At 48.1% G+C, this 25604-nt stretch overlaps 1 protein-coding gene across 4 annotated transcripts in view; it reads left to right on the forward strand.

Moving 5' to 3' along the window:
• Positions 1-25604, forward strand: part of PHKA2 (phosphorylase kinase regulatory subunit alpha 2) — a 74165-nt gene that overhangs the window by 39040 nt on the left and 9521 nt on the right. For all 4 annotated transcript variants that reach the window (XM_040633737.1, XM_040633751.1, XM_040633758.1 and 1 more), the window contains 18 exons: positions 974-1027; positions 1631-1753; positions 4709-4804; positions 6465-6572; positions 8375-8453; positions 10214-10348; positions 10999-11108; positions 12280-12424; positions 12684-12762; positions 15932-16095; positions 16869-17048; positions 20420-20508; positions 21479-21612; positions 22031-22187; positions 22962-23041; positions 23476-23554; positions 23660-23789; positions 24327-24428. In XM_040633737.1, coding sequence (XP_040489671.1) covers positions 974-1027; positions 1631-1753; positions 4709-4804; positions 6465-6572; positions 8375-8453; positions 10214-10348; positions 10999-11108; positions 12280-12424; positions 12684-12762; positions 15932-16095; positions 16869-17048; positions 20420-20508; positions 21479-21612; positions 22031-22187; positions 22962-23041; positions 23476-23554; positions 23660-23789; positions 24327-24428 — 2044 coding nt within the window. The remainder of the gene's footprint in view (positions 1-973; positions 1028-1630; positions 1754-4708; positions 4805-6464; positions 6573-8374; positions 8454-10213; positions 10349-10998; positions 11109-12279; positions 12425-12683; positions 12763-15931; positions 16096-16868; positions 17049-20419; positions 20509-21478; positions 21613-22030; positions 22188-22961; positions 23042-23475; positions 23555-23659; positions 23790-24326; positions 24429-25604) is intronic.

A 25604-nucleotide genomic window follows, 5' to 3' on the forward strand; every position in this document is an offset into this window, starting at 1 on the left:
GTTCCTTAAGCCAAAATCTTCGTGTTGATGATCTACTTAGATTCCGTTAAAAATGCTTTTAGCCCTTGGATATAAGGGGTTGAAGGGTCTCCAGTCATATCTCCAAAGAAGCTGTCTCACGGTTTAGTGGAGAAAAAGGACGCTCTTTTAGCTTGTCCCAGTAGGCAGGCAGTCCATGCAGGGAATGCGGGGGCTCAGTGCCTCTGCCCTGCTTTCTTAACACCCAGGAAGCTGGAGAGCAACACTGGAGCCTGCAGCAGGAAAACCTGCAGCAAGAGCCCTAGGCCTGAGGGAGCCCCACCCACCCCACCCCACCCCTGCCTCACCTCGCCGCCCTGCTTCTTTGCGTCCAGAGGCTAATTGTGAGGAGTCTGGAATGTCCTTTTGGCTTCCAGTCTTTCAAGTCCAAGTAGTCCTATCCAGGTATCTGCCCTGGTGGCTTCCGCAAGCAATGAGAGTCCCTCTGCATCTTTGCCTGACACAGCCAGTCGGGATGAAGGGCTGTCATTCTGTGAACTCTGAGCGATTACTGTCCCAGCCCTGATACTCTAACGGAAAGTTCTGGCATTCCCTCCGCAGCACTGGTCAACCCTGAATTTACTTGGCTTATTACTTAAAAATAACTTCTTGTATTGATCACAAAGAGCACTCGGTACATGTTTCGTTAAAAAAGATTCATGGGGGGGTGCCTGGGTAGCGCAGTCATTAGGCGTCTGCCTTCGGCTCGGGGCATGATCCCAGCGTCCCGGGATCGAGTCCCACATCGGGCTCCTCCGCTGGGAGCCTGCTTCTTCCTCTCCCACTCCCCCTTGCTGTGTTCCCTGTCTCACTGGCTATCTCTGTCAAATAAATAAAAAATCTAAAAAAAAAAAAAAGATTCATGGGAAGGGGGGTGAAGGGCCAACTTGAATCAACATAAAAAGACAAATTCTTCTCCTTCGTCAAATGCACTTTTTTTCCTTTATCTTCTTAGGGGCGTTATGGATGCTGTCGCTTCCTTCGAGATGGTTATAAAACCCCAAGAGAGGTTGTATTTAAATATTGTTTCTTCTGGTTCCTTAACTGCTTCATATTTAAATCAGCACTGTGGTGTTCTCCGTCTCTTGATTATAAAATTGCATGTTAGAGTATTGGACGGGGAAGTCTTAATTTTGGAGACAGCAAGGCTGGCGTTAGGGAGTACAATAATAAGATGGTCAGGACAGCAAGCTGGTGGTTTAAAACCAGCCTGTAGACAAGGACAAACGGTTCTGTGGCTCACGCGATGCGTTAAAGAGCAACTGTGGCCTCCCTCGCGAGTTTCTTTGCCATCGTAACTGACGGAGTGATTTCAGTGAAACAGATAGTCTGCTGAGCACTGTGATAGGCAAACTGCTATTTATTTGTTAGCGATCTAGGAAGCTTAATATAATATACCACCAAGGAGTCTTGTGTACATTTCTGATAGACTTTTCTGAAATTTTACCACGGAAAACTGCCAGAAATAGCATCTCCCCATTATAGCCGACTCCTTATCCTGGTAGCCACAGAGCTGTAGTGATTCAGAAGGCGAGGGAAACCCGGTGAGGCACGGTGGTATTATATATGTGATCTGACAGCACCCTTCAGAAGGTTTCCTGTTTGATTCCAGGACCCAAACCGATTGCATTACGACCCAGCTGAGCTCAAGCTCTTTGAAAACATTGAATGTGAGTGGCCTGTGTTCTGGACGTATTTCATAATAGATGGGGTCTTCACTGGGGACGCCATTCAGGTGAGAATATGCTGGGTGCTGTGCTGATAATCAGCATTTTCATTCCCTCCATGTGCTGAGTGTTATTAGAACATAAGGTTATGCAAGAATTTAGAGCACTGTATCAGTTATCTGTTGACGCTTAACAGGTTTTCCCAAAATGTAGTGAATTAAAGCAACAGCTATTTTATTTGCTCGTGATTCTACAATTTGGGCAGGACTCGGCAGGGACAGGTTGTCTCGGCTTCACTTGGTGTCAGCTGGTTCATGGGGGCTTGGAGGATCTGCTTCTGACATGGCCTCACTTACGTGGCTGGCAGCTCGATGCTGGCTCTTGGCTGGGAGCTCGGCTGGGCTCTTGGCTCAGGCCTTGCTTCGTCTCCATGTGGCTAACTTGGGCTTCTCACAGAATTGTAGTGTCTGAGTAGCTAGGCTTTTTACAGGGTGGTCGTCTTACCCCAGAATGCAAAAGCAAGAGCTCCCAAGCTTTCTTAAGGTGTAGGCCCTGAATTGGCAGTGTCCCTTCTGTTGCATTCTGTTGTTTAAAGGGCCATGCCACATTCAAGGGGAGGGGACTGCACGGTCGACCAAAAACAGATTTAGTTGTTCTCTTGCTTTTTTCCGACCAGCCTAGGCTTTTGTTTCTTCAGCTCTAGTATGAGGGTACTCTCAGCTAACATCTTATTTAATGTAACAGCATTCTAGTGGGTTCCCAGCCTCCAGCCTCACTCCCTGCTGTTTCTCTATACTGGTTGCCAGGGGCATCTTATTAAAAGGCAAATTAGATTATGCTACTGCCTTGCTTAAAAGCTTTGAAAGGCTCCTGCTTGCCTTGGGATGAAGTACAAGTTCTTCTGTTTTGTAGGGCCCCATAAAATCTGGCCGGATTTTTTACTGCCTACTTACTTCCTTGAGTTCTGTGGGGTGAGCGCCCTGAAACCCTTTCAGTCCTCCGAAAAGGCCATGCTGTCTCCCCTTCTCAAGTGCCCAGGCCCTGCTTTTCTCCCTCAGCCGTCTTTCTCTCCGCTTGATTTGCTGTAGATGTCTCATCTTTCAGAAAGCCTTCTCTGACCCTAAACACTGGATTGATGCCTCTTTTATCTACCCCAGAGCACTTACCACAGTATGGCACCTATAGCCGTATTTAGTCTCCCACTTACCTGTCAGAGCACCCTGGTAGGGGTGGTCTCTGTCCAGTTCACTACTGCATTCCCTGTGTCTAGTACGTAGTAAGTGTCGAGTAAAGATTTGTTCGTGTAACATGCATTTGTTCGAGACAGATTTCTTCAGCATTTGCTGCCGTTCATATGTTGGTAAGTAGAACAGACCCGTCCTCATGAAGCTTACGTGAATGACTGACAGACTCAAACACTTTAGTGTTTTCTTAACCTGTTCAGACCACAGGTACTGGGGTGGGATGAGCAATTCAAGGTTTGTTTTGGTTTTGAAACTTGCCTCTGCTCAGAAATTCTGAGAGTGGTTTCAAAAGTGGCTATAGGGGCCTAGGGCGGGCCGCCCCAAGATGGGCCACTTTGGCATGAACACTGTCTTGAGTTAAAAGTAATCAAAACCCAGTAGATTTGGGTAAAGCTTTTTACCTCCCGCTCAACCGCCTGTCTGTACCAGCAAGAGAGCTACTGACACAGATTCCTCTTTACTTAAGAAACTTATGTGCATTGCAGGGCCACCTTTGTTTTCCAAACGTCTCCTCTCACCTTCCTGCAAATACTCTTCCTTCCCTTTGTGTCTTCAGACCCCCACCCCTCTCCTGAGCTCAGGAGCTCAGGTAAGCCTCATGGTGCCTCACTGTCTTCGGAATATCCCATCTGTGTAGATTCCCCGTACATATGTAACTCAGTTTGATTTTTCTCCTGTTCATCTGTCTTATGTCAGTTTGATTCTTAGTTCAGCTAGAAGGACCTTGAAGGGCAGAGAAAATTCTTCCTCCCCAACATGGTAGTAAGCTTGAAATGTTAATGTTCTCCCCATTGTTGATTCTTACTGTTAAACGCTTTAGCAATTATCTTGGGTCTTATGTTTTTTGTCTATTTATCCCAGAACTGAAAGATTTCAAAAGGATTGAGTTAGAATTTCAATTGTGAGGAAACTTGGTAATTATTAGAAACAAACAAACAAAAAAGCTGAGAAGACAAAAAAGAATGTGTTTAGGACCTTATTTTCTCAGTCTCACAGAATTTACTACTCTTATGCTTCTTCTGTCTTTTCCACTTGCTGCCCAATGACCTTTAAAAAATGACGCACCCCTGGTCAGATTTTGCTGTCCACAAATTCCAAAAGAAAAGGAAATGAGATCTAGAAGGTGTTTGACTAGACTTTCCTAAGATGAAACGTGTTCAACAGCTGGGTGGCTGCTTAAGGGTTTTCCCTCTTTTGTCTGTTTCCTTTTCGTACGTAGGTTTTGTTGTTGTTGTTTTTTTTCACCGCCTTTTTAATTGAATGGAAATGTTTACATCAACAGCTTTTATTATATCGAGCAGTGCGTCCCAAGAACCGGGGTACGTGCGTCATAGTACATACACTCTTTTCCTCACATCAGGTGCGTTTTGCAAACATTTCCTGAGCAATAAGTGCTCGAATGAGGGCCTTTTAAGTGGAAAACTACTGCCAGGTAGAAATGGGATGCCCTGCTTAAGGTCTGGCCTCCACTCTAGGAAGCTTATATAGTCTCGCTGGTGAGACAAAATTTACATATGTGAGAAGGTAAGGGTGAAATATTGAAGTCGTGAGTTAAAGACAACACGGAAAAGGCCAGTGCCTTCAGCTCCTTCTAACCTTGTTGTCAGCAGGAGTCCTAGTACCCCCTGCACTCCGTAACTGGAAGGAGTTCGTGCATTTCTTGACCCTTTGTCCTACTAAAAATCTGTTGCCAAGAGAGGTGTTTTTCTGTGATGTACTCCCATGGCAGTATTAACGACGCCTCTCTCGTGCTGTTGTGGGGATGGGGCTATTTTCCAGGTGCAAGAATACCGAGAGGCCCTGGAGGGAATATTAATCAGAGGCAAGAACGGGATCCACCTGGTGCCAGAACTGTATGCCATCCCACCTAACAAGGTAACCAAGCGCTGCTTATCTAGAACGAAGTGGGTTCATACTTGGCCTTTGGGTATTTTTAATCCCCCTTTCAGACCTAACGCTTTTTTTCCGGAAGTGGTTTCTAAAACACCAAGCTAGGTATGGGGCACAAAGGGGTTACAGTGCCAGCTCTGCCTCTGTGAGGTTGCAGGCTAGTGGGGGGTGGAGGAGCTGGTCTGGGAAATGGAAGGCAGGCACAGGAGTGGCGCTGCAAAGGCCAAGTGTGTTAGAGGACCTGCAAGGGCATCAGAAGTACGAGGGGGCTGGGGGGGGATCCCCAACACCGCCACAGGGAGGCAGGAGCCTGGCGCATGGGTCAGGGGAGGCCAGAGCCAAGTTGTCTTTCGATCCAGACACTTTGCCTTCTGTGCTTTGCGTCAGCTATTTCTCTTTTGAGGTCTTCGCAGTGTTTCTTAACACTACTTACATTTCAAATAGCCTTAACAGCCAATCGGATTGTGAGAGCAAACTGTACACTGCAAAACACCCAGGATTCTGTAGAAAGAACATATTTTATCTCTACTCTGACTACCCGAAGACAACCAACTCTGACATTTTAGAGACTCTCCTGCCACCTATTATCCTATTTGATTATTTGATTGCTGACATGTTTTAATTCTCTTCAGTTTACGGGTTTAAGTTCTTCTTAACGTTTACTACTGCAGCACATTTTTACAGTCTATTAATAACATCACTGATTCATCCACAAGCAGAGTATGACTCCCCTCGCGGTGTGATTTTTCCCTTTTGGAGAAGGATTTCTTCAGTTACTTTGTTTTCCGGAGGGAAAAAGTGGTCACTAACATTACCCCTACAATGTTGTAATGGCGAGAAACCCAAAGGTCAGGAGCACCTGGCTGGCTCAGTCAGTAGAGCAACTGACTCTTGATCTCGGGGTCGTGAGTTTGAGTCCCACAATGGGGGTAGAGTTTGCTTAAAAAAAAAAAAATACAAAGGTCAGCGTGGAGTTAACAACAGAGAAAATTGCAGACTAACTTTTACAATGTGTAGCCAGTGCTGTCCATCCGAAAAACAGCTGTAGCTTGTTTTGGTGAGTGAGATGCCCCCAGTGGATCCAGCTTGTGGAGGCCCTGATGGAAAGCTAGTGGTGTGATAGTACAGTACTATTTTCCTCAATAAATAGTGCCACCTTCTGGTAATTTTCTTGCATAGGCACACAGAGTTTATGAGCCCCTGAGGATAACGAGAAGGGAGAAAGCCGACGTCGCTTCCAGCGATGCCCCGCGGTGGCTGTAGGGTGATGTTTTAGATCATTGTACCCACCACACAGACAAGTGTAAGCAGGAGCTGCGAAACCTCGTTGCCCAGAGCTGTGCTCAGAGAAGGCAGGCCAGGCTTCGTGCGCCTGTCTCTGCCTTCTGCCCTCAGTGTGCTTGTGGGCAGAGCACTGGCTGGACTCAGGCCTGGATTTGAGCTCCGCTTCCGCTGCACTGAGCCCTGTGGCCCCCACACAGAGGTCTTAGCGCCGTGGCCTCCCTGTCGCAGCTCTCACACAGAATTGGCCTGGAGGACCGAACGAGTGGCATTTTGCAAATTCTCGGTGCACTCCCCAACAGACAGGAACATTGGCCTTTTTATCCTCTGACATTCTGACTTTGGGTTTTTCTGTTTTTGCCAGGTTGACGAAGAGTATAAGAATCCCCACACAGTGGACAGAGTCCCTCTGGGAAAGCTGCCCCATCTGTGGGGTCAGTCCCTGTACATTCTCAGCTCACTGTTGGCAGAGGTAGGGGACTTGGGGACTTCATAGGCTGGAAACCATCTGATTTGAGGTATAGGGGAGCCCAGAGGAGCATAGGGGCTCTCTGCCCCATGTGGCCGTGAATGTCTTTGGCACCTCATAGTTGTAAAGTCAGCTGGAGTGGGTCGTCTCTGAGGCTTGCCGCCTGGGCTTGTGTGTCTGTGTTTGCACTAAACCACTTCAGAGTCCGCTGCATGCCAAGCGCTCCCTTCACCCCCCGCCACCCCCACCCCTGTGTTCCTGGTCTGTGGCTGGAGCCAGGTTGAGTTGACCTTCAGCAGGAGACCAGAAGCTACCCAGTCAGGATCAGCACATGTGTGAAAGATCAGGTTTGTGGAAGCTGCTAAGTCTGCTTCTGGCCACCCCTGGCACAGTCCCGGCCACCGGCCGCAGAGTGACTCTGCAGTGTTCTCTACGTGGAGGGGCAGGGGCTGGTTTTTCTGCGGTGAATTTTGTGTCAGGTGTTCCCTCCGCCCACAACCCCCTCACGTAGAAGGTCTACTATCGCTGACTCATTTCTTCCTGTTAAACATGTTCTTGCCCCCAGGCTTAAGTTTTTAAAGTGGAAATGCTTTTGTGCCAAGTAAAAATGAATCCACCTCCCCGGTGGGGGATGGGGTGGGGCGATGGTGTAGACGATCTACGGTGATGTTATCAGATGGGTTCATCTGTCTTCAGAGGCTCTTCCCAGCTGACTACTCTGGGCCCCTGGAGAGAGGAGTGGACCAAAGAGTCCAGGAGCTGGGAGCTCCAGCCTGTTAGGCGGGCCCAGTCCTGTGTGTTCTGCCAGACTCTAGAAGTGGGGAGCGTGGAGGGGTGAGTTGTGGGTCCCATACCACCGGGGTTCCCAGTGTGTAAAAGAAGACCGAAAGTACAGCTGTCGCAGTGGAAGTGGCCCTTAGGAGCTATGGGTGCTGAGGTGGGCCACTTGTTTCATGGCTGTGATCACCTCCTCGATTTCATGGTCATGTCCTTGGGGATAGGGACTGTGTCTTCTGCTTCTGTCTTTATTAGGGAAAACTGCGTCTGTCTCTTGGAAAGCCAGCTCTGCCTCTGACTAGCTCCCTGACCTAGTGAGCCTCAGTTTCCTCATCTGTAAAGTAAAGAGGCTGGGCTTGATCATTTCTGCTACACTTTCTAGCTCTGATTTCTGGGTCAGTGAGATGAGGAACAAACAACTCTGCTCCCGTGGCCTTCTCTCCACTGGAAAGGCCTTCATCTAGGTCCGATTCCTTCTCAGAACTCCCAGAGCACCTTGATGCCCTCGCTGAGGACTCTGGTCATTTATAGCAGATGCGAGGCGATCCGTATTCAAACAGCACACTGTGCAAGCACGGAGGGGAGCTTTGTGTTTCAGGACAGTCAGCCCAGGACCACGTCCCTCTCTGCCACCTAGCTTAAGTGCATTACCTCAGTTTCCCCACCTGTCAAATGCTAACAGCCATGCCTCCCTGTCACGAGGCCTGAATGTGACCTTACACATACAGGGGCTCAGCACAGGACCCGGCCTGAAGTAAGGGCTCAGGAGGTAGGCGTCACCATTGTTCTTTTCAGTCACACGAGACGGTGGCGTGTGTGACTAGCCCCGGAGAGCTAGGTGCCAAAGGCACAATGTGTTTCTTAGTGGCTATCTAAATGGTGTACTGTGTTTCAGAGAGGATAAGCAATTGACTTGAAAAACATGAATAAAATAATATTTTGAGCCCTAAAGTATTTTATTTTCCAAGTTGGGTTTAAGGTGAAATTTCATTCAGTATTTTACAGTGTTAATGCCCCTCTTTTCCTAGGGATTCCTTGCCACTGGGGAAATCGATCCCTTAAACAGAAGATTTTCCACCTCCGTCAAACCTGACGTTGTAGTACAAGGTTTGTGAGTGTGTTTCCTATTCACTGTCAACTGGGTAAAGCCAGCGTTATCTTAACGCCAAAGACTCCCTAATTCCCTATTCTGTTTCAGAAGTACCTGTGTGTGCTTTAGCAGATACCCGTTCTGTGACCCCCCACTTCTAGAACTCACTAGCTCCCAAAGGCAACAGTATTCTTCCCGACCACAAAGTTCCTTTCTACCAAGCGTGTCCGCGTGGAGCGGCCCAGCCTGACTCCGTCCGCGGTCGGCGCCGACCCACCACACGTGCTGCCGAGCGAGCCCGTAAACCCCAAGGCCACTTTTCCCAGCACGGGCCGGGGCCCGTTGATGCGTCTTGGGCAGCCAGTTTTTTCTCAGCATAGCAGACTAGAACAGAAACAGAAGAGAAAATATGAGAAGGTCTGGCCCGGATGAAGGAGAAGTACATTCAGGAACTTGCCCGCCTATGGCTGTGTCAGATTGGAGGCTCACAGGTGGCGGGCAAACCACTGCTCTAGAAGGGTCACTGTACAGAGAGTGACCACTGATCTCCACGTGGCATTGGAAGCTTCAGAAGAGACAGATGTGAAGGGAAGCCACCCACCCGGTCCTACGTGGCTGATGTTCCCATTTGCTGGGATTGGCTTCCCCACAGGACCTTGGTGTGACGCTCAGATGAGATCATGGATATGAAAATACTTTGAAAAAGTATCATGTGCTATGTAAATAAGGAGGTGACCTTCAGGTCTCAGTGGCATTTATGTGTATTGTACATTCAAGGCCACCAGCCTGTGGGTCCAATGGTGGGGCTCAGTGGGCTGCCTTAACAGTAACCGAGTCGTCGTCTAGCCGGAACACCCCCACCCCCACCCCCAGTTCCCCGCAGGCTCTACTGCAGCCGAACGCAGCACCACCCACTCTCTGCAGCCAGAGCTCCCCTCCACCAGTCCCCTTCCCAGGACGTGGGCCCTTTGCCAGGCACTATTCTCTTAAAAGCCACATTCAGAGCAGAACTGGTACAGGAGGCGCAGGGCTCGGAGTCCCTACTGAGGTCCCCACTGAGGCCCCGACATCCCAGGCCTGTGAGTTCCCTGCCTGCTGGAGAGCCAGATGGCCAGCCTCATTCACCAGAGATGGGGCCCAGGCCGGCCCATTCGGGGTGCAGTGCCCAGCTCCGGGGCGGTCCTTCCCCACCAGCAAGAGCCTGTGCGGGGCTTCTGGGCGGGCCAGGCTGCACCACTGCCCACCAGCAGCCCCACTTGCCCTTCTCCCTGGAGAGAGCAACCTCCCCCGACCTCTCTGTTGCTCAAAGCGTCCCCTGCTAGCGCGCACCACAGTATTGTTCTTTTCTGTTCCTTGAGAGCAGGAGCTCCGGCTTCTCCTGGCATCCCCCCATGCAGAGCTCTTTCTGCTCCTCACCCCACGTGAAAAGAACACAAGACAGGTTTAGAATAAATGCAGACCCACTGGGAGGCAAAACATCATTTGAGATGGGGTAATTTGGCTCAGGACCGGCTGAAGACCGTTTCCAGAAGTCTCTTATCAGACTGTCTTGTGCATTGAGGGCACTTAATAAAAACACATCATGGGGGTTGGTGAGGTGAGGCCAGAGAGAACCGGGAAGAGTGGCAGGACAATTGCTGTCATTTTCAAAGCCACCCAGTGTGGGGAGCATGCTGATGTGCATGTCGTAGGCCAAAGGAAAGATTGGTCAATAATGTCTTCATGTGAGGGGACAAAGGGTCACAGTCTGATGCAGATTCTACGCTCTTGTTCACAGTTACTGTTCTGGCAGAAAACAACCACATTAAGGACTTGCTGAGGAAACATGGGGTAAACGTCCAGAGTATTGCCGACATTCATCCAATCCGAGTCCAGCCGGGCCGGATTCTTAGTCACATATATGCCAAGCTTGGTAGGTTTGGGGAAACAGCTGGGTGGTTTTGGCGAGGGGGCATCTTGGTTCTAGGTTTGGGGTCTGGGGGAGACGGATAGGTATAAATTGTGAAGAATTGGGCAAGACACCAAAGCACGTGGTTCGACCTCTTCGAAGTGAGGAGGAGTGGCAGACAAGCACGTTCTCGTGCTCGTTCGGTAGATGTCGCCCCAGCTTGGCTGCGCCCTTCGCCAGATCTGTTGTAAAATAAGGCGCCACCTTTGAAAATTCACAGTTGGAACAGTCATTTGTGTCTTGATACACAAATGCTTCTAATTTTTATCTGTGGACTCAGAAGATGCTCCTTTACCCATTAAAATGGGAGGGGGAGGTTCTCATTTTCTAAAATCTAACTTAGGCTCAATATGAAATAAATTAGAAGTAAACATTAATAAAGTTCTATCGGTAGCTTTATTCTATATAGATGTTGAACTGGGTACTGTCTATACACGCATGAAGAGAAGGCAGTGGGCTTTGTTTTTAATTCATCCTGTCCCATTTTAAAGAAGGATCGATGGTATTAGGAAACCCAAACCCCAGAGTGGGGTAACAGGAAAATAAGAAAGTCGCTTGGATTACGTGTTACCTTATTGGCTCTAACTCTCATTTCTCTTTTATTTTTCAAATAGGACGGAATAAGAATATGAAATTGAGTGGGCGACCGTATCGGCACATTGGCGTCCTTGGAACATCTAAGTTGTATGTGATTAGGAACCAAATCTTTACTTTCACACCCCAGGTGAGCAGGCCAGTAGCAAAGCCGCACGCATCCTCTGATTAGGTTCCCTTTCCTTCCTGGTGAGCTGCTGTGAGTGCGGCAGAATGAGCATGTGCGTGTCCGAATAGCAACGGGTAGTGTGACGGCCAGTACCTGATACAATTCTTTACTCCCAGTAGGTGCTCAGTAGGTGTGGCTTGAAGCAGACTGAGTGTGCCATCACTTCCAGCCTCAAGGAGTAGGGAAATTCGCGCTGCTTTCCAAATTTGCCAGTGACCTGTCCCTTGACTTGCTGCCCTCGTGCCCTTGGTAGCAGTAGGCCCTCACCCTTGCTTAGGCTGTCCGGAGACCGGCTGCGGAACACACAGCCTGTCTGATTTTCAGGCCCCGACCCGCTTGTTGAGACCCCAAATATACTGACTATAGAACTTTTTTTCAGAGTTTTTGTTGACAAAGGAAAGTAGTCCTGTGGAACCCAAGCCAAATGTTTTCCATCCATTTGGTCAGCTAGGAAGATCAGCTATGGGCTCACTTTGTCACCATGGGCATGGCCCCCCCACCACCCGGGCACGCTGTCAGCCGTGGGGTCACGGGTCAGTAGCCCTAGTTGTTCTTTTTCACCCTAGCCAATGTTGCTTGCTTAACTCTTGTGAGTTATTTCCCTTTGTAACACATTTCCGACCAAAGCTGAGTGTGCACTAGTCCAGAGGCTAGAACGATTTGATTTTCATCCACACCAGGCGGTAGTGCCTTTAGTTCACATTAACCAGGCCATCCATCAGGTAAACACAGTCTCCATGTCTCGCCTGCTCCCAGTGCCCTCCCTTCCCTCACTTTGAAATCCTCCGAGCCCAGCAGCCTTAGAATGAGTAGTATTTAAGGAGTTATTGATTTCCTTTCAGGGACACCGGTGTTGGGCCAGGTGCTTAAATCCTCATCTGAGGAGCTGTAACTAGGTCTGGCCGTGCACCTTTCCCTTCCACGCTAATGTAGCTAACGGCTCCTGGGCGGGCGACAGATCGATTTTTTTGCCTGATGGCAAGGAGAGCCCCATGATGGGGGCGGATTACAGCCAGGATTGAGCCTCTTCTCTGGAAAGAAAATGCAAGGATTAGTGCTGCCGTGAAGGACAGCTGGGGTTGTGTCGAGGGAATGAAGGACAGCCTTTTACTGGGCCTGATCTGACTTGCAGTTCACCGACCAACATCACTTCTACCTGGCCCTGGACAATGAGATGATCGTGGAGATGCTGAGGATCGAGCTGGCCTACCTGTGCACCTGCTGGCGGATGACGGGCAGACCCACGCTCACCTTCCCCATCACCCACACCATGCTCAGTAACTCCGTGAACTTGATCTGCCTGATTCATGTCTCACTGTTGCTTTGGGCCCTTTTCAAAATGTTTAAAACGAGTCCCATATCCAAAGCTAAGTACTGAAGGGGGTTCTTAGCAGTTTGGTTTCTGAACTCAGGAATCTTCCATAAGTATTTTATTTAGATTGTATTGACAAAAACATTTCCGCGCATGCCCCCCAAACCAAAAAGCATTCCCAGATTAAGTAAACTAATTTGTCTTTTTTTTTTTTTTTTCTTTAGCAAATGATGGCTTAGACATTCATTCTGCAGTTCTTTCTACAATTAGAAAACTAGAGGATGGATATTTTGGAGGAGCCAGGTAATATGTGATTTTTTTTTTTTAAAGTATCAGTGACCTTTCTTAGAAGTCTTTTGCTGCCCTTCTCCCACTTTTCATATCAATTGCTGAACATAGAAGCATGGAGCTTTAGACTAAAAAAGAAGTTAAATCTTACCCATTCACCCATGTGGAACTGGAATCGTCTCCAAAGCCGCTTTCGGTGGGTGTTCGTGAGGCTTTAACGGGTGCTAGGAGGGCTGGGGCGTAGATCGGTGAATGTACCTGGTCTCTCCGAAGTGACATTCTTGGATTGCATGTATGGGATGCTGTGTCTGTTTCTGGTAAAGGGCCTGGAAGAAAACACCTGGTGCCTAGGTCTGGCAGGTGCTCAGTAAACACTCCTTGAGTTGACTGGAGTGTGCTGTCACCTGAAGAATAATTCACAGAACTTTATAAATTCTTTAAATGGCCCTCAGAACAGGGCGCCTGAATGGGCTTGCCTAGACCATTGTCTCCTCATTCTCAGTGGAGCGATACATACTCCAGTTTGCAGGCCCACAGTACTCCGGATGCTCCCCGGTAGTACGGGTAAGCACCTTGAGTGATAGGGGACTCACCCCCTGGGAAAACGGTTTCCATTTTTGTACCCTCTGACTGTCACAAGGTGAGATTTTCTCGATAGCATCTATGCCGCAATCTCTCCAAATCCCCTGGAATATGCGAGAAGGGTTCCCAGAGATACTCACCGTAAAGCCAGCCGTGAGTGATGTACGACCCTTCCTGGGTCCTGGAATCTTCCATTGGTTCCCTGATAGAATGCCAGTTGCTAAGTGGGCACCAAAGTTGGCCCTTCTCACACCGTCCCACACTAGGGACCTCGCTGCCATTGTAATGTTGTTTAAAACTGTGGTAAAATGCACATCACATAAAATTGACCATCTTAGCCCTTTTAAAGTGTACAGTTCAGTGATGTTAAGTACATTCACATGGTTGTGCAACCAATCTCCAGGACTCTTTTCAATTTGCAAAACTGAAACTCTCTCCCCATTGAACAACAGCTTCTCCGTTCTCCTTGCCCCAGCTCCTGGAAGCCACTGTTGTACTTTCTGTCTCTAGATGTCTCATCTAAGTGGACTCATCCAGTATGGTTTTTTCGTACCTGGCAGATTTCACTTAGCCTGATGTCCTCAGAGTTGAGTCACTGTATTTCTAAGTGCTGGGATTGGCACCTCTGCTCACAGAGCTTACTGCGGGTTTTGCTGCAGACACGAATGGCCCTCATTCTGAGCTGCTCCTGGGAGTGTCCGCGAGACTGTCCCCAGCGTTTTGCCATCCACATTTCCAGCGCTAGCGCCGTAACTGCACTCGGCACGCACTTTTGTGCGTTTCACGTCCAGTTGGGATAAGCTACCACCTGGCGAATGGCATCACAGCCAAGAGAAAATACCATACGCCCGTAATTAACTGCTTTTCAGAATCAGCTCTTGAATGGAAATCTAATCATTGTCAGAAAGGGTCCTGTCTGCAGTGCGTTCTGTGTTGCTGCGCGTGCATCGTCTGATTGAGTCTTCACTGTGTCACGTGGGCTGTGTTCCTAGTTTACAGACAAGGGGCCGTAAGCTCAGAGAGCGAGGGGCACGAGACGAGTAGGTGCAGGAGCTGTGTATGAACGCAGAAACCAGGCTCTGAGCCCCATGCCGAGCCGGACAAGGCTTACAAAACTCAGGAGGGCCTCCTGTTTTTACAGAGTATGGCAAACAACGCAGAGAACCGTGGAAAGAAACAGGAATGCCTAGGCTCCATGGGGTACCTTTCCTATGATTTTCTCGATAATTAAAACTGAATATCATTTTGGCTTTTCCTTACGTTTGAGGGTCTTTAAAGAGCTGAATTCACTCACCCTGGATGCCGGACTTTCCCTCCGGACCCGTCTGGGGTAGCTTGCTATCAGAAGCCTTCGTAAATGACTGCCATTCCACCTTTGACCTGACTCCTTTCAACTTCCATCAGAGAGAAACTTTCCATGGTCTTCTTTTGCACACTCCACCACACCTCACCTCCTCCTGTCCCCAGTCTCAAGGCAAAAGAATCATTAGAATGGGCCCCAGGGCCCTAGAGGGAAAAAGATTTTACTTCATTAAACGGGAGGCTTTTCTTTCCTTCCCTCAGGCCGTGTTTCTTGCTGCGGCCCATTTGCCCACTGAAGCTCTCGCACCCGCAAGTTCATTTGCGTCGCCTCCTTCAGTGTGCTCCCTGAGCTGCTTCTCTCAGCCTTTTCCACTAGCTTCTCATCTGATGCTGGTAGCTCCGAGGGTCCTATTGTCTTCTGCCTCTGGAGCCACCTTTTTTTTTTTTTTTTTTTTTTTTTTTTAAGATTTTATGTATTTATTTGAGAGCGAGAGAGTGAGTGGGTGCAGGGAGGAGCAGAGGGAGTAGGACAAGCGGACCCTGCACTGAGCTCAGAGCCCACCCCAGGGCTCGATACCGGGACCCTGAGATCACGACCTGAGGCGAAATCAAAAGTCGGACGCTTAACCGACTGAGCCACACAGGCACACCCAGAACTAACATTTTAAGAAGCACACAGTGGCGACTTTCTGTAGGGTGGCCCTTCCTCTCACTCCCTAAACCTGGGACCCCACACAGCCAAACCCAGCTTGCAGTTTTCAGTCTAACTTTTCTCGGCCTGAAAATGTAATAAGGCCACTCTGGGCACCTGTTCCGGTCTGGGGATGGCCCCCCATCGCATTCCTTCTAGAAACAACTTTGCCTCTGAGACTGCCTCTCCTATCATATACCTGTGCCTGGGTGACCATATTACATGGTAGGTTTTGTTCTGGTCCAGTTGTTTTAGGGCAGAAAAACCCCCAAGGCTTGGTTTTGTTCTGGTCAAAAGTGGTTTAGTCAATCTGTTTTGTAAAACTTTGGTTGGTTCAGTAAAATAGATTTCTGTTTGTGTTGGGTTTGGGAGTAAGAAATCAGCATGATTCATTTTGGCTTTTAATATGCTTTGTGCTCCTACTTTATACTTGGTATTGAATTTTCCTTTTAATTTCTTGGCTGACTACTTATGTGGGGCGATCTGCAGAGTGACGTATTTATCAATTCTGGCAGAAGCACCATCTGGTTGTTGAAAAGTCTCTCTCTGATTCATAGTGGAAGTTTGTCCACAAGCACCTGTATCTCTAACAGAGTGTCTCCTTGGCAGAGTAAAATTAGGGAGCCTTTCGGAATTTCTTACCACGTCTTTCTACACATATCTGACCTTCCTGGATCCAGACTGTGATGAGAAGTTGTTTGATGATGCCAGCGAAGGGAGCTTCAGTCCCGATTCGGATTTGGGAGGGTATTTGGAAGACACTTATAATCAAGGTACGGCTTGGAATGCCTTTGCAGGTGGTTCATTGAATTTATTTAAACCTTGGCATTGTGATAAAATTGCCCCAGACTCAAGCACAGAAAATGATTGGTAATTAACATAACAAAAAAGAGGCTTTGGAAACTTGCATCTATTAAAATGGTGAATAAAATGCTGGTTTAAAAATCTAAATGTAGAAGTGGGGGTTTTTTAAATCTAAAGGGACAAAGAGTTTCAGGAATCAGGATTCTTCACAAAATATATTCTAAAGACAGAAACACACTGCTTGAATTTTCAAAGGAATGGTAGAGTGATCCAGGTTTGGTTGGATATGAGGGATGAAATCCTATGTATATAATATTTCTCAAACTGAACAAGGTTTGGGTTGCAATGGCCGGTTTTTACTTTTACATATAGTTCATGGAATTGGGGCTGGGTGTCCCATAGTGCTTAGTTCACTTGTGACCAATTAAAACAAAAGATCAGAAGTCCGCTGCTGGTCCTCAGGTTTTCATATGCATTCATTCAGTTCCTCTTGGTATGATGTGTATGTATCTTGACCTGTATTTTCTTTTCCTAGGATGAAGGGCTTCCAAACAATCACTTTATAAACATGTACATTATCTTTGTAAATGTCTTTCCCCCTGGGCGTGGGGGTGCAAATACCTATATCAAAATGTTGGCTCCCACTACATCTCCTCAGTGCCACGCGCTACACGCCAGCGCTGTACACATTGAGAATATTTCTGCCGCCTGGTTTCACTGGCTCTTTCTCTTGTCTGTCCAGTGACAGAAAGCGAAGATGAACTTGACCAGTATATCAAGCACCTCCTACAAAGCACATCCTTGAAGTGCTACCTGCCCCCTCTCTGTAAGAAGACGGAAGACAGCCATGTCTTCAGCGCTATCCACTCCACTCGGGATATACTTTCCGTGATGGCAAAAGCAAAGGGTTTGGAAATTCCATGTGCGTTATTAACTCTTTTCTACCCACTAAAATAACTTCTCAGAGTAATGCATGAACATAATTTAAGTCAGAGAATTCTAGAAGACAACAAAGTGCAGAGGTTTCCTGCCTCCTCCCTCCCCTCCCCACTGACCCAGCCCTTCTACAGAGAGGCAACCACTTTCAACTCTTAGTTGTTTCTTCTGGCATTTTCGTATCTCTATTTTTCTAAAACAATGTGTGTATCTTGCTGTCTTTTGATGCGTTGACTTTATTCAGTATCTGTTGACTTTCTCTTAGTGGGTGAGGATTCAGCTGTCCTCAGTCACCACTCCTCTACTTCACTTCCCATAACCTAGTGATATCGTTGTATTAACTTGTAGTTAAATCAGTATTCGCTCTTTATATTATCGTGTGTATGCAAATATTATTCTCAACTGAGCATTAGAGTATACTGTGATTGTACTATTGTTTTTATTTTTTGGTTTTTCTAAAGTTAATACTAAAGTTAAAGTTAACTTTAAAAGTCAATAATACTATTAACTTTATTAAAAGTTGCTCTATCTTTTCATTTTGTTTTGCTTCCTTTCTCTCCTTCCCAGTAGCCCACAATACGAATTTCCACAGGGTCAGTCATATCCATGAGGCTGTCAGTTGCACTACTTAGTGTCCATGAGTCTCCCTCTGTCTGCTTGATGGTCCTCTAGGCCTGCTGCATACCTGGCGTCCTGGGACTTTGCTTTAACCTTCGCAGTCTCCATTGCTTATCTCTTCAGTTGGCCTCCCTGGTTCCTGAATCTGGCATCTTCCTCTTCCTTGATTTCTTCCTCTAGTGGAACACATTCTAGAACAGTTTCAAAAGGTTAAAAAAAAAAACAAAAACAGGTACAATGGCAGAGGGGCAGGCACAGCGATGCCAGCCCTCAGCCTGCTTGTTTCTGAAGTTCACTGCCCCTTTTGCCTGTTTGCCTCCATGTCTGGGTTGTCAGCTTTATCCTGGGATTTTCCCTCACCAGCATCCTGGAGAGTTTCTGGAGACTTCCTTGTCTCCTGGTTTGGCTCTCCTGTTTTCTGTGTCTCTACTTTTCCTGTTTCTTAGCTTACTCTCTTATTTTGGTTAAGACATCCAGTAGTTTCCTGAGAAACAGTACATCGTGGGGAGAATTGTCAAGACCTTGCGAGTCTAAAAACGTCTACAAATATTCTACATAATCCATTTGAGAGTTTGGGTATAGATATAGAATTCTAGATTGAAAATGAATTTTTCATCAGGATTTTGAAAGCATTGCTTCACTATCCTTTTGCTACCAGTGTTGCTGTTGAGAAATCTAAACCCTTTCTGATGTTTGATCCTTCAATATAAACAGTTTTTCTCTTTGAAGTTTTTTTAGGATCTTCTGTGTTTCCAGGTTGTGAGACTTCAGTGATGTGCCTGGATCAGGGTATATTTTCATCCACTGCGTGGAGGCTCAGTGCTCCCTTTCATTCTGGAAATTTATGTTTTTCAGTCCTGTAAAGTTTTTCTGAAAAAATTCTTGACTCATTCCCTTCCCTACATACTCTGTTCTCTCTTGCTGGTACTCTCGGATTCCAATGTTGACCTCCTGGAGAAGGCTTTACCGTTTCTCTTCTGTCTTCCATTTCTCTGTCTTCTGCTCTGTTCGGAGGGCCATTGCTTCAATTTTTGTTCCGCCCCCTCAGCTGAGTTTTTGTACTTTGGCTATTATGTTTTTAATCTTTGTTCTCTGGATTGCATCCATTCTTGTTTCGTGCATGCAATTCAATTCCTTACTATAAGAATATTAACAGCAGGGCTTTTTGGTTTGGTTTTTACATTTTCTTCTCCCTGAATGGTTTCCAGGTCCCCCAAGTCAGCCTTTCCTGTTTTGGTTTCAGTCTTCCGCGTTAGTCTTTCCTCAAATGCCGGGTGTTCCCTGGTTATCTGCTCGCGCATGCCCGTCTCTGGGCGTGGAGGTGTGGGGCCCCGGGGGTTAGTGGTGGAGGCTGAGTAGACTTCCTGGAGATACTCTACAATCTCTTTGGCGATCTCCTTTTTGACAGGTCAGGGTCTGGTTGCTTGGAACTAGGTAGTCACTTATGCCACCTGAGGACTGTGCCCAGTCCTGTAGACATGCCGCACGCCCCACCTCCTGCTTTTGCCCCGTCAGAGAGCCCTCTAGTCATCCGTCAGGGTGAGCAAGCCGGTTGCCGAGCTGTATGGACCGGAGGAAGGTATCTGGGGAGCTCTCTGCTTCTTACGCGGCTTCTCTCCACTCTTATTTCTGGATACCCCTTCCGGACCCCACAATTCCAGAGGTGTGTAGTGCAGCAAGCTCCTGAGCCTTCTAAGGATTCTCTGATCTAAATCGGACTGGCTCTTGGTTGTTCCCACTGCAGACTTGGGGTTCGGTTGCCTTGTGTCTGCTAAGTCCATTATCTTTCGTTCACCTTTCCCGCTTCCAGAATATCATTGCTACTATCTCCTCTCCCGCTTTAACCTATTCTTGAGGATTTGTCTTAAAAAAAAAAAAAAAATTAGGGGCGCCTGGGTGGCTCAGTCGGTCGGGTGTCTGCCTTCGGCTCGGGTCATGATCCCGGGGTCCCGAGATCAAGCCTGTGTCGGGTTCCCCTGCTCTTCCCTCCCGCTCCTGCTTTCTTGCTGTCTCTTTCTCTCAAATAAATGAATAAAATCTTTAAAACATTTTTTTAAAAGCTAAAAAAAAATGATCTTCTGCCGCGGTAGTGGGGGTTTGAGAGGAAGTAACATTAAAATGTGTGTGTCCTTTTCTAGTGTAACCTAGAGGTCTATAACCTGCCTTTTAAATATGCCCCATCTCCATCTTGAAAGCCCCCTATTTTCCCAAGATGATATGATCTAGCCTGGAAGACACAGGTGGCTCGGTGAGTAAGTACTGATAATGATAGCGTCCCAAGGTAGTGCCGTGCCGAAAGTTCCAACATGTGACCCTGGCACAGTGAAATGCACACTGGACTCGGGGGAGCCAACGCCTCCATTACGAGAAGGCCAGTGACCAGCTCCCATGCTCTTCCTTCCCTGGTTCTCCGTCTCCTCGTCTGAAGGACAAAGGTCGGCCTCGGTCATTTCTAAGGCTCCTTTCAGTCCTCAGATGCTATGTCATTTCCCTGGAATTCCAGGAGGGAAAAGCGAAATTCAGCCCCTTTAAGCAAGATCCGTGTCCTGCTCAGTTCTTGTTCCCAGATTTAGCACACGATGTGGCTACGTGGTAAATTCTTGCTGAAATGAATTTCACTCAGTAATCGTCCCTTTAGTTGGTTTGTATTGGATAAGGAGTAGCCACCGTACCTCTCAAAAGAGGTATCTTGTCCTTTCTCCTCCTCAGAAGGGCTTTCTTTATTCTTTTGTTTTCCAGTTGTTCCCATGACTTTGCCAACTAAAGTTCTGAGTGCCCACCGTAAATCACTAAATCTTGTTGATTCTCCTCAGCCACTCCTAAAAAAGGTAAAGTATTTAGAATCACTTTTTTTTTTTTTCAATGCTTGTGTAGTCCCAAGAACTCTTTTACATGGTCAAACTTGAAAGAGCATATTTTTTGATATCTAGGACTTTGGGGATTGGAAGTTCCGGGTTTCAGTGGGAACCCCCTCACTTAGTTGTCTGCAATCTGCTTCGTGTCCGTATCCACAATGCATTTGATGCAAGCCTCTATATTTTGCATGAGGAAAAGGCTACTGCCTTTCTGCCCGGTCATCAGAATCTGTCACACTCGGAAATAAGCTGGCTTACTCCCTAGCCCTATCCTAGCCGTGCCAGCCAGCCACGGCTGGGCCATTTGCAGAGCAGGGTATAAAACTAGAAAAAGATCCCTAAGGAGAATAAAATCTCGGTGTTCTCCACCGGTTCCCATAATTTGTTTTATCTAGAAGTCTCCCTTGATTTTATCCTACATGAATAGAAAGATTCAGTGTCTACTGGAGAATAGTTTAACCTAACCTCAATTTTAGCTCATTTAAAACTTACATGCTTTTTATGTTTGTTTTGCTTTCAAAAAGATATTTTATTGCAGTACGGGCTATCTAGAGAAAGATGGACCAGGTAGAAGCAGGAGACCAGTGCTGGGGACTGCCCTTCATGCTCTCCCAGTGGCCTCCTGCCCTCCACTCGAGTGGGAGCCGCTAGCCTGAGTTCTAACACCAGGGTTTCGTTTCCACCTGTTTTTCAACTTCGCATAAATAAAACTTACACATATTTTAACCTGTTCAGCCTGATCTCTTGCAAACATCGAGTAACACAGTGATTCGCTGATCAGAAATAGTAAAACCTATAAATAAAAAGCTACAGGAGAGTCCCTGAAAGCCTGGAGCCCAGCAGTGACAGAGTTCCAAGACCCCACTGGTATGTTACTTCCTGGTCTTCTGGGAGTTCACACGCTCAGCCCCTCTCCCCTGCTTTTTGGCTTTTGTGTGGCTAGGCCCCCGAAGAGGACTTCCAGTGGCCCAGAGATGACCATGGTGACGTGGACTGTGAGAAGCTGGTGGAGCAGCTGAAAGATTGTGTGAACCTACAGGACCAAGCGGACATTCTATACATTCTGTATGTAATAAAGTAAGTTTATGGTCTTTGCTAGCTCGAGCTTGCTCCGTTCTCCTTGGCTCTTTTTGTTCTAGTTTTCTTGGCCTTCCAGCAAACCAGGTCATGATTCACCCGAATTATCCAGGATCACCATGAGCAGACTTCTATCCCCTTCTCTGCCTACTAGTGCTGGCCTCCTGGGATGAGAAGGCTGAGTGAGGCCAGGATCTCACTGCTTCCTGATGTTAGGCTTCTGTTTCAAATAGACAGAAGGGATGCTTTGGTAAGATGGAACCATCTCGGTGAGACTCGGAGGCACCGGGAGGGCCCCCAGAACTTGGCAGAATGTACGGTGATTCATTTCCCTCCCTGCCAAGTGAGGTCCGCTGCAAGAGAATCCGGCCTGTAAGCATTCCAGGCCATACTTCTGGAGTTTTCCATCTCTTGACAGGGGCCCCAGCTGGGACACAAATCTCTCCGGACAACACGGGGTCACGGTTCACAATCTCCTCAGCGAGCTCTACAGGAAAGCTGGCTTGAACCAGGAGTGGGGTTTGATCCGCTACATCTCTGGCCTGCTCAGGAAGAAAGTGGAAGTCCTGGCAGAGGTCAGAGCAAGCGCACTCAGGCCGTCTGTTTGTTCTTTGCAGCCCCGTGCCGTCTTTCTGTTATAAAGCTGGAGGCAAGCACCTCCTATTTATAGAGAAAACCCGTTATCGAATACACAGACGGAACAGGCCCTCCTCTCCTGACCTCTCACTGCTCTTGGAAGGCAAGCAAGGGAAATGAAATTCAAGTTGATTAGTTTTGTTCCTTTTTAGCTGCAGAAAAAGGTTTACCAAGAAATGAAATGAAAATGCTCTGTGGCCTGGCCCCCGTAAACAAAGCGTTCTTGTTTCTGCACATGTGCAGTACAATGATGATTAACATTTTAACCCCGAGGCCCTGCAAAGGCCAGAGCTGCTTTCTAAGACATTAGATTTCAGTGTTGTGGTAAGGTGATGCTGTTTGTTGTGTGTGAATAATGGGAAAACTGGCAACTTAAGACTGTAATGTGGTCATTAACCCTTAACATTGGGATCTTCCAACTCGTGACAGCTCCTCTCCCTTGTGGAAGAGCTGGGGATGCGGTGTATCTGCTACACTGGGTGGGCACTGAATACCCTAGTGGGCCCTGCAGAGCTAGGCCCTGGCCCTGCCTGGGTTGCTCAGTCTGGGGTCTACATATGAATTTTCAAATAAATGGCAGCATGGGTCATAAAGTTCATCAAGGTGAATTTATGGTCTTATCGGTGGTGACACTTCCTTGTTGGCTTTGCTAACCTCCCACCCCCCCCTTCCTGCTGTCACCGTGGCCCTCACCCTTTTCCCTACGTGAGTAGGCCTGCACAGACCTGCTGTCACACCAGAAGCAGCTCACGGTGGGCCTGCCGCCAGAGCCCCGAGAGAAGACTATCTCTGCGTAAGTCTGCAGCCTGGTGACCTTACGTTTGTGGGGCACCGTGGGACCGTGGGGAAAGCATCTGTGCCATCCACCATTCAGAAAGAGGGTCTTTTTTTTTTTTAATTTAGTTGAGAGAAGAGAGAGCATGAGCTGGGGGAGGGGGCGAGCAGAAGGAGAGGGACAAGCAGACTGTGAGCTGAGCAGAGAGCCCTGTGTGGGGCTCGATCCCACAACCCCGAGACTGCGACCTGAGCCGAAATCAAGAGTTGGATGCTCACCACCCCCCCTCCCCGCCCCGCGCCACCCAGGCACCCTAGGAAGAGGGTCTTTTTAAAAACACTGTCATTCGGGAGCTTCCCACAGGAAAATAAGGCTCCTCCGTAGAGGGTGAGGAGGCACCACTCCTTGGTATCTTTCATGGTGTTTGTTTGTGTCTTAATGCTTCTTCCTAGTCCCCTGCCCCCCGAGGAGCTCACAAAACTCATCTACGAAGCCAGTGGGCAGGACATCAGCATCGCCGTGCTCACACAGGTCAGGGGCTGGCAAGGGGCAGGGCCACAGCCTTCCTCCAGGCGCAGGGGCCTCTCCGGCACCAGCCAGTCTCTGAAATGCTGTCTCCACGTGTGTCTGCGTCAGGAGATTGTGGTTTACCTGGCCATGTATGTCAGGGCGCAGCCCAGCCTCTTCGTGGAGATGCTCAGACTCCGGATTGGACTGATCATTCAGGTGATGGCCACGGAGCTGGCACGGAGCCTGAACTGCTCAGGTACGATGCACGCAGCTGGACTCTCGGGGTTCCCACCCCTGTCACCCTGCCCCACGGGGAGCCTGCCCGAGTGTTCTGGGACCAGGGCTTCTGAGCCTTTGCAGTGTGCTCGCGCTTTACCAGGTGCTCTCGTTCAGATGCTGAATTTCATACGTCAGGGAGAGCGAGGCACGAGGATCTCGTGCCCCGCTCCTGATAGCTAAGTTCCTACGGTATCTCCTTGCGGTGAGAGGTCATCCCCCATTTCCTGGCACCTCCACTGGGAGCCGTCCTACCAACTTAAACCTGTCAGTCAGCGATGAGACGCATTCCAACATTGGCAGTCATCACCGTGTGAAAGATGGCCTGTCCGAGTATTTACAGCGCAGCATTTAGAATCACCGAGGAGCAGCGCAGTTCAGTCCTGAACCAGTAGTGACGTCATCCTGAGCAGGGAGACCTGCCACAGTGGCCTTTGTCACCACCTCCCCGAGACCCACCTGACTCTACATGCCACCAGCCCTGTGTCAGAGACGCTTAAAAGATGTGTGTTTGTAGGAGAAGAAGCTTCTGAAAGCCTGATGAACCTCAGCCCTTTCGACATGAAGAGCCTCCTGCACCACATTCTGAGTGGGAAAGAGTTTGGTGTCGAGAGAAGCAGTAAGTGAACGGTCCGTTCAGCGCCGCGGGGGCCGGCGGGGGCCGGACTGGCGGGCCCAGGGTTTCCTGAAACTGCAGTTGTGCACAGAGTCTACGAGGGTCACGTTCCTACTGTAGGGGGACGGCTAGTCCGAGGTTCGGGATTTCGGCTTGTCGGCCTCCGTGACCCCTCGTAGGCCTGCTGATAGTGCTGTTGTCGCGTGTGGGTATGGCGTGCGCCCCGGCCCGCCGCCTCCCTTCTTCCACCGTCACTGGCACACGTGTGAGGAGGGGGTGAGGTGCCCGGGGGGTCGGGATGAAAGGGCTGTCATTTCCAGGCACCGGAGTGCCCGCCTTTGGTTTGGCCGGAAGCACTCGGCAGACCCCCCCATACCCTTCGGGGGAGCAGAGTCTTCTACGTCCTCACGGCCCCTTCTTGCTGAGTTTGCTTCACTCCATCTTGCTCACTCGGTTTTGATCTGTACCAGAACCTTGTTTGCTGTGCTAGGAAGTATAATCGCCCAAGTCCTGGTAGAATTCTGTTCTCAAATGCTCCCTAATTATAATTGAAGCAATTATCATTTCTCCCCCTCATAATAAAGCGAAATGATTTGCAGACACATTGGCGAATTTATTTCATCAAGCCAAAGAAATGCTGTGTGTGCTGTCATTCTTTTTATTTAATAAGAAGGACATTGGGTACTTCGCATTTTTTCCCCAGAGTGCGCACCAGCCAGCAAACAAAGACAGCATCGTGCAATCAGATGTGCTTTGGTCGCTTTTCTCCTTTCCTGAAGGAGGAGTGCTTGAGATCCTTTTCCAAAAGTAATTTTCAGTTCTATTCAGATGCACAGTCCTTGAAATGTAAATATGCGAGATAAATATTTTATGTGTTCCTGCCCATCAGAATAATGTACGTGGTTTGACACAGATAATTACTAAAAATTTGTTATTAGATCTAAAGCTATAGATGCTTATAAAATTGAGAACAGAGTAATGTCACTTGAAAGCTATAAATATGTCTAATTGCAAGCAAGGCTAATTGCCATCTTTTTACATATAACCTCATTTGTTAATTGTCTTTTGCCATTGTTCAATTTTTGTAAGTTAGGCAACTCCCATAGTCTTAGAATTTTGAATAAATCCTGAGATGTCTGAGATATTGCCATCTCCTGCCCCCCCCCCCCCCCCCCCCCC

The sequence above is a fragment of the Ursus maritimus genome (assembly GCF_017311325.1).
Source record: "Ursus maritimus isolate PB19 chromosome X unlocalized genomic scaffold, ASM1731132v1 scaffold_X1, whole genome shotgun sequence".
Taxonomy (NCBI): Eukaryota; Metazoa; Chordata; class Mammalia; order Carnivora; family Ursidae; genus Ursus; species Ursus maritimus.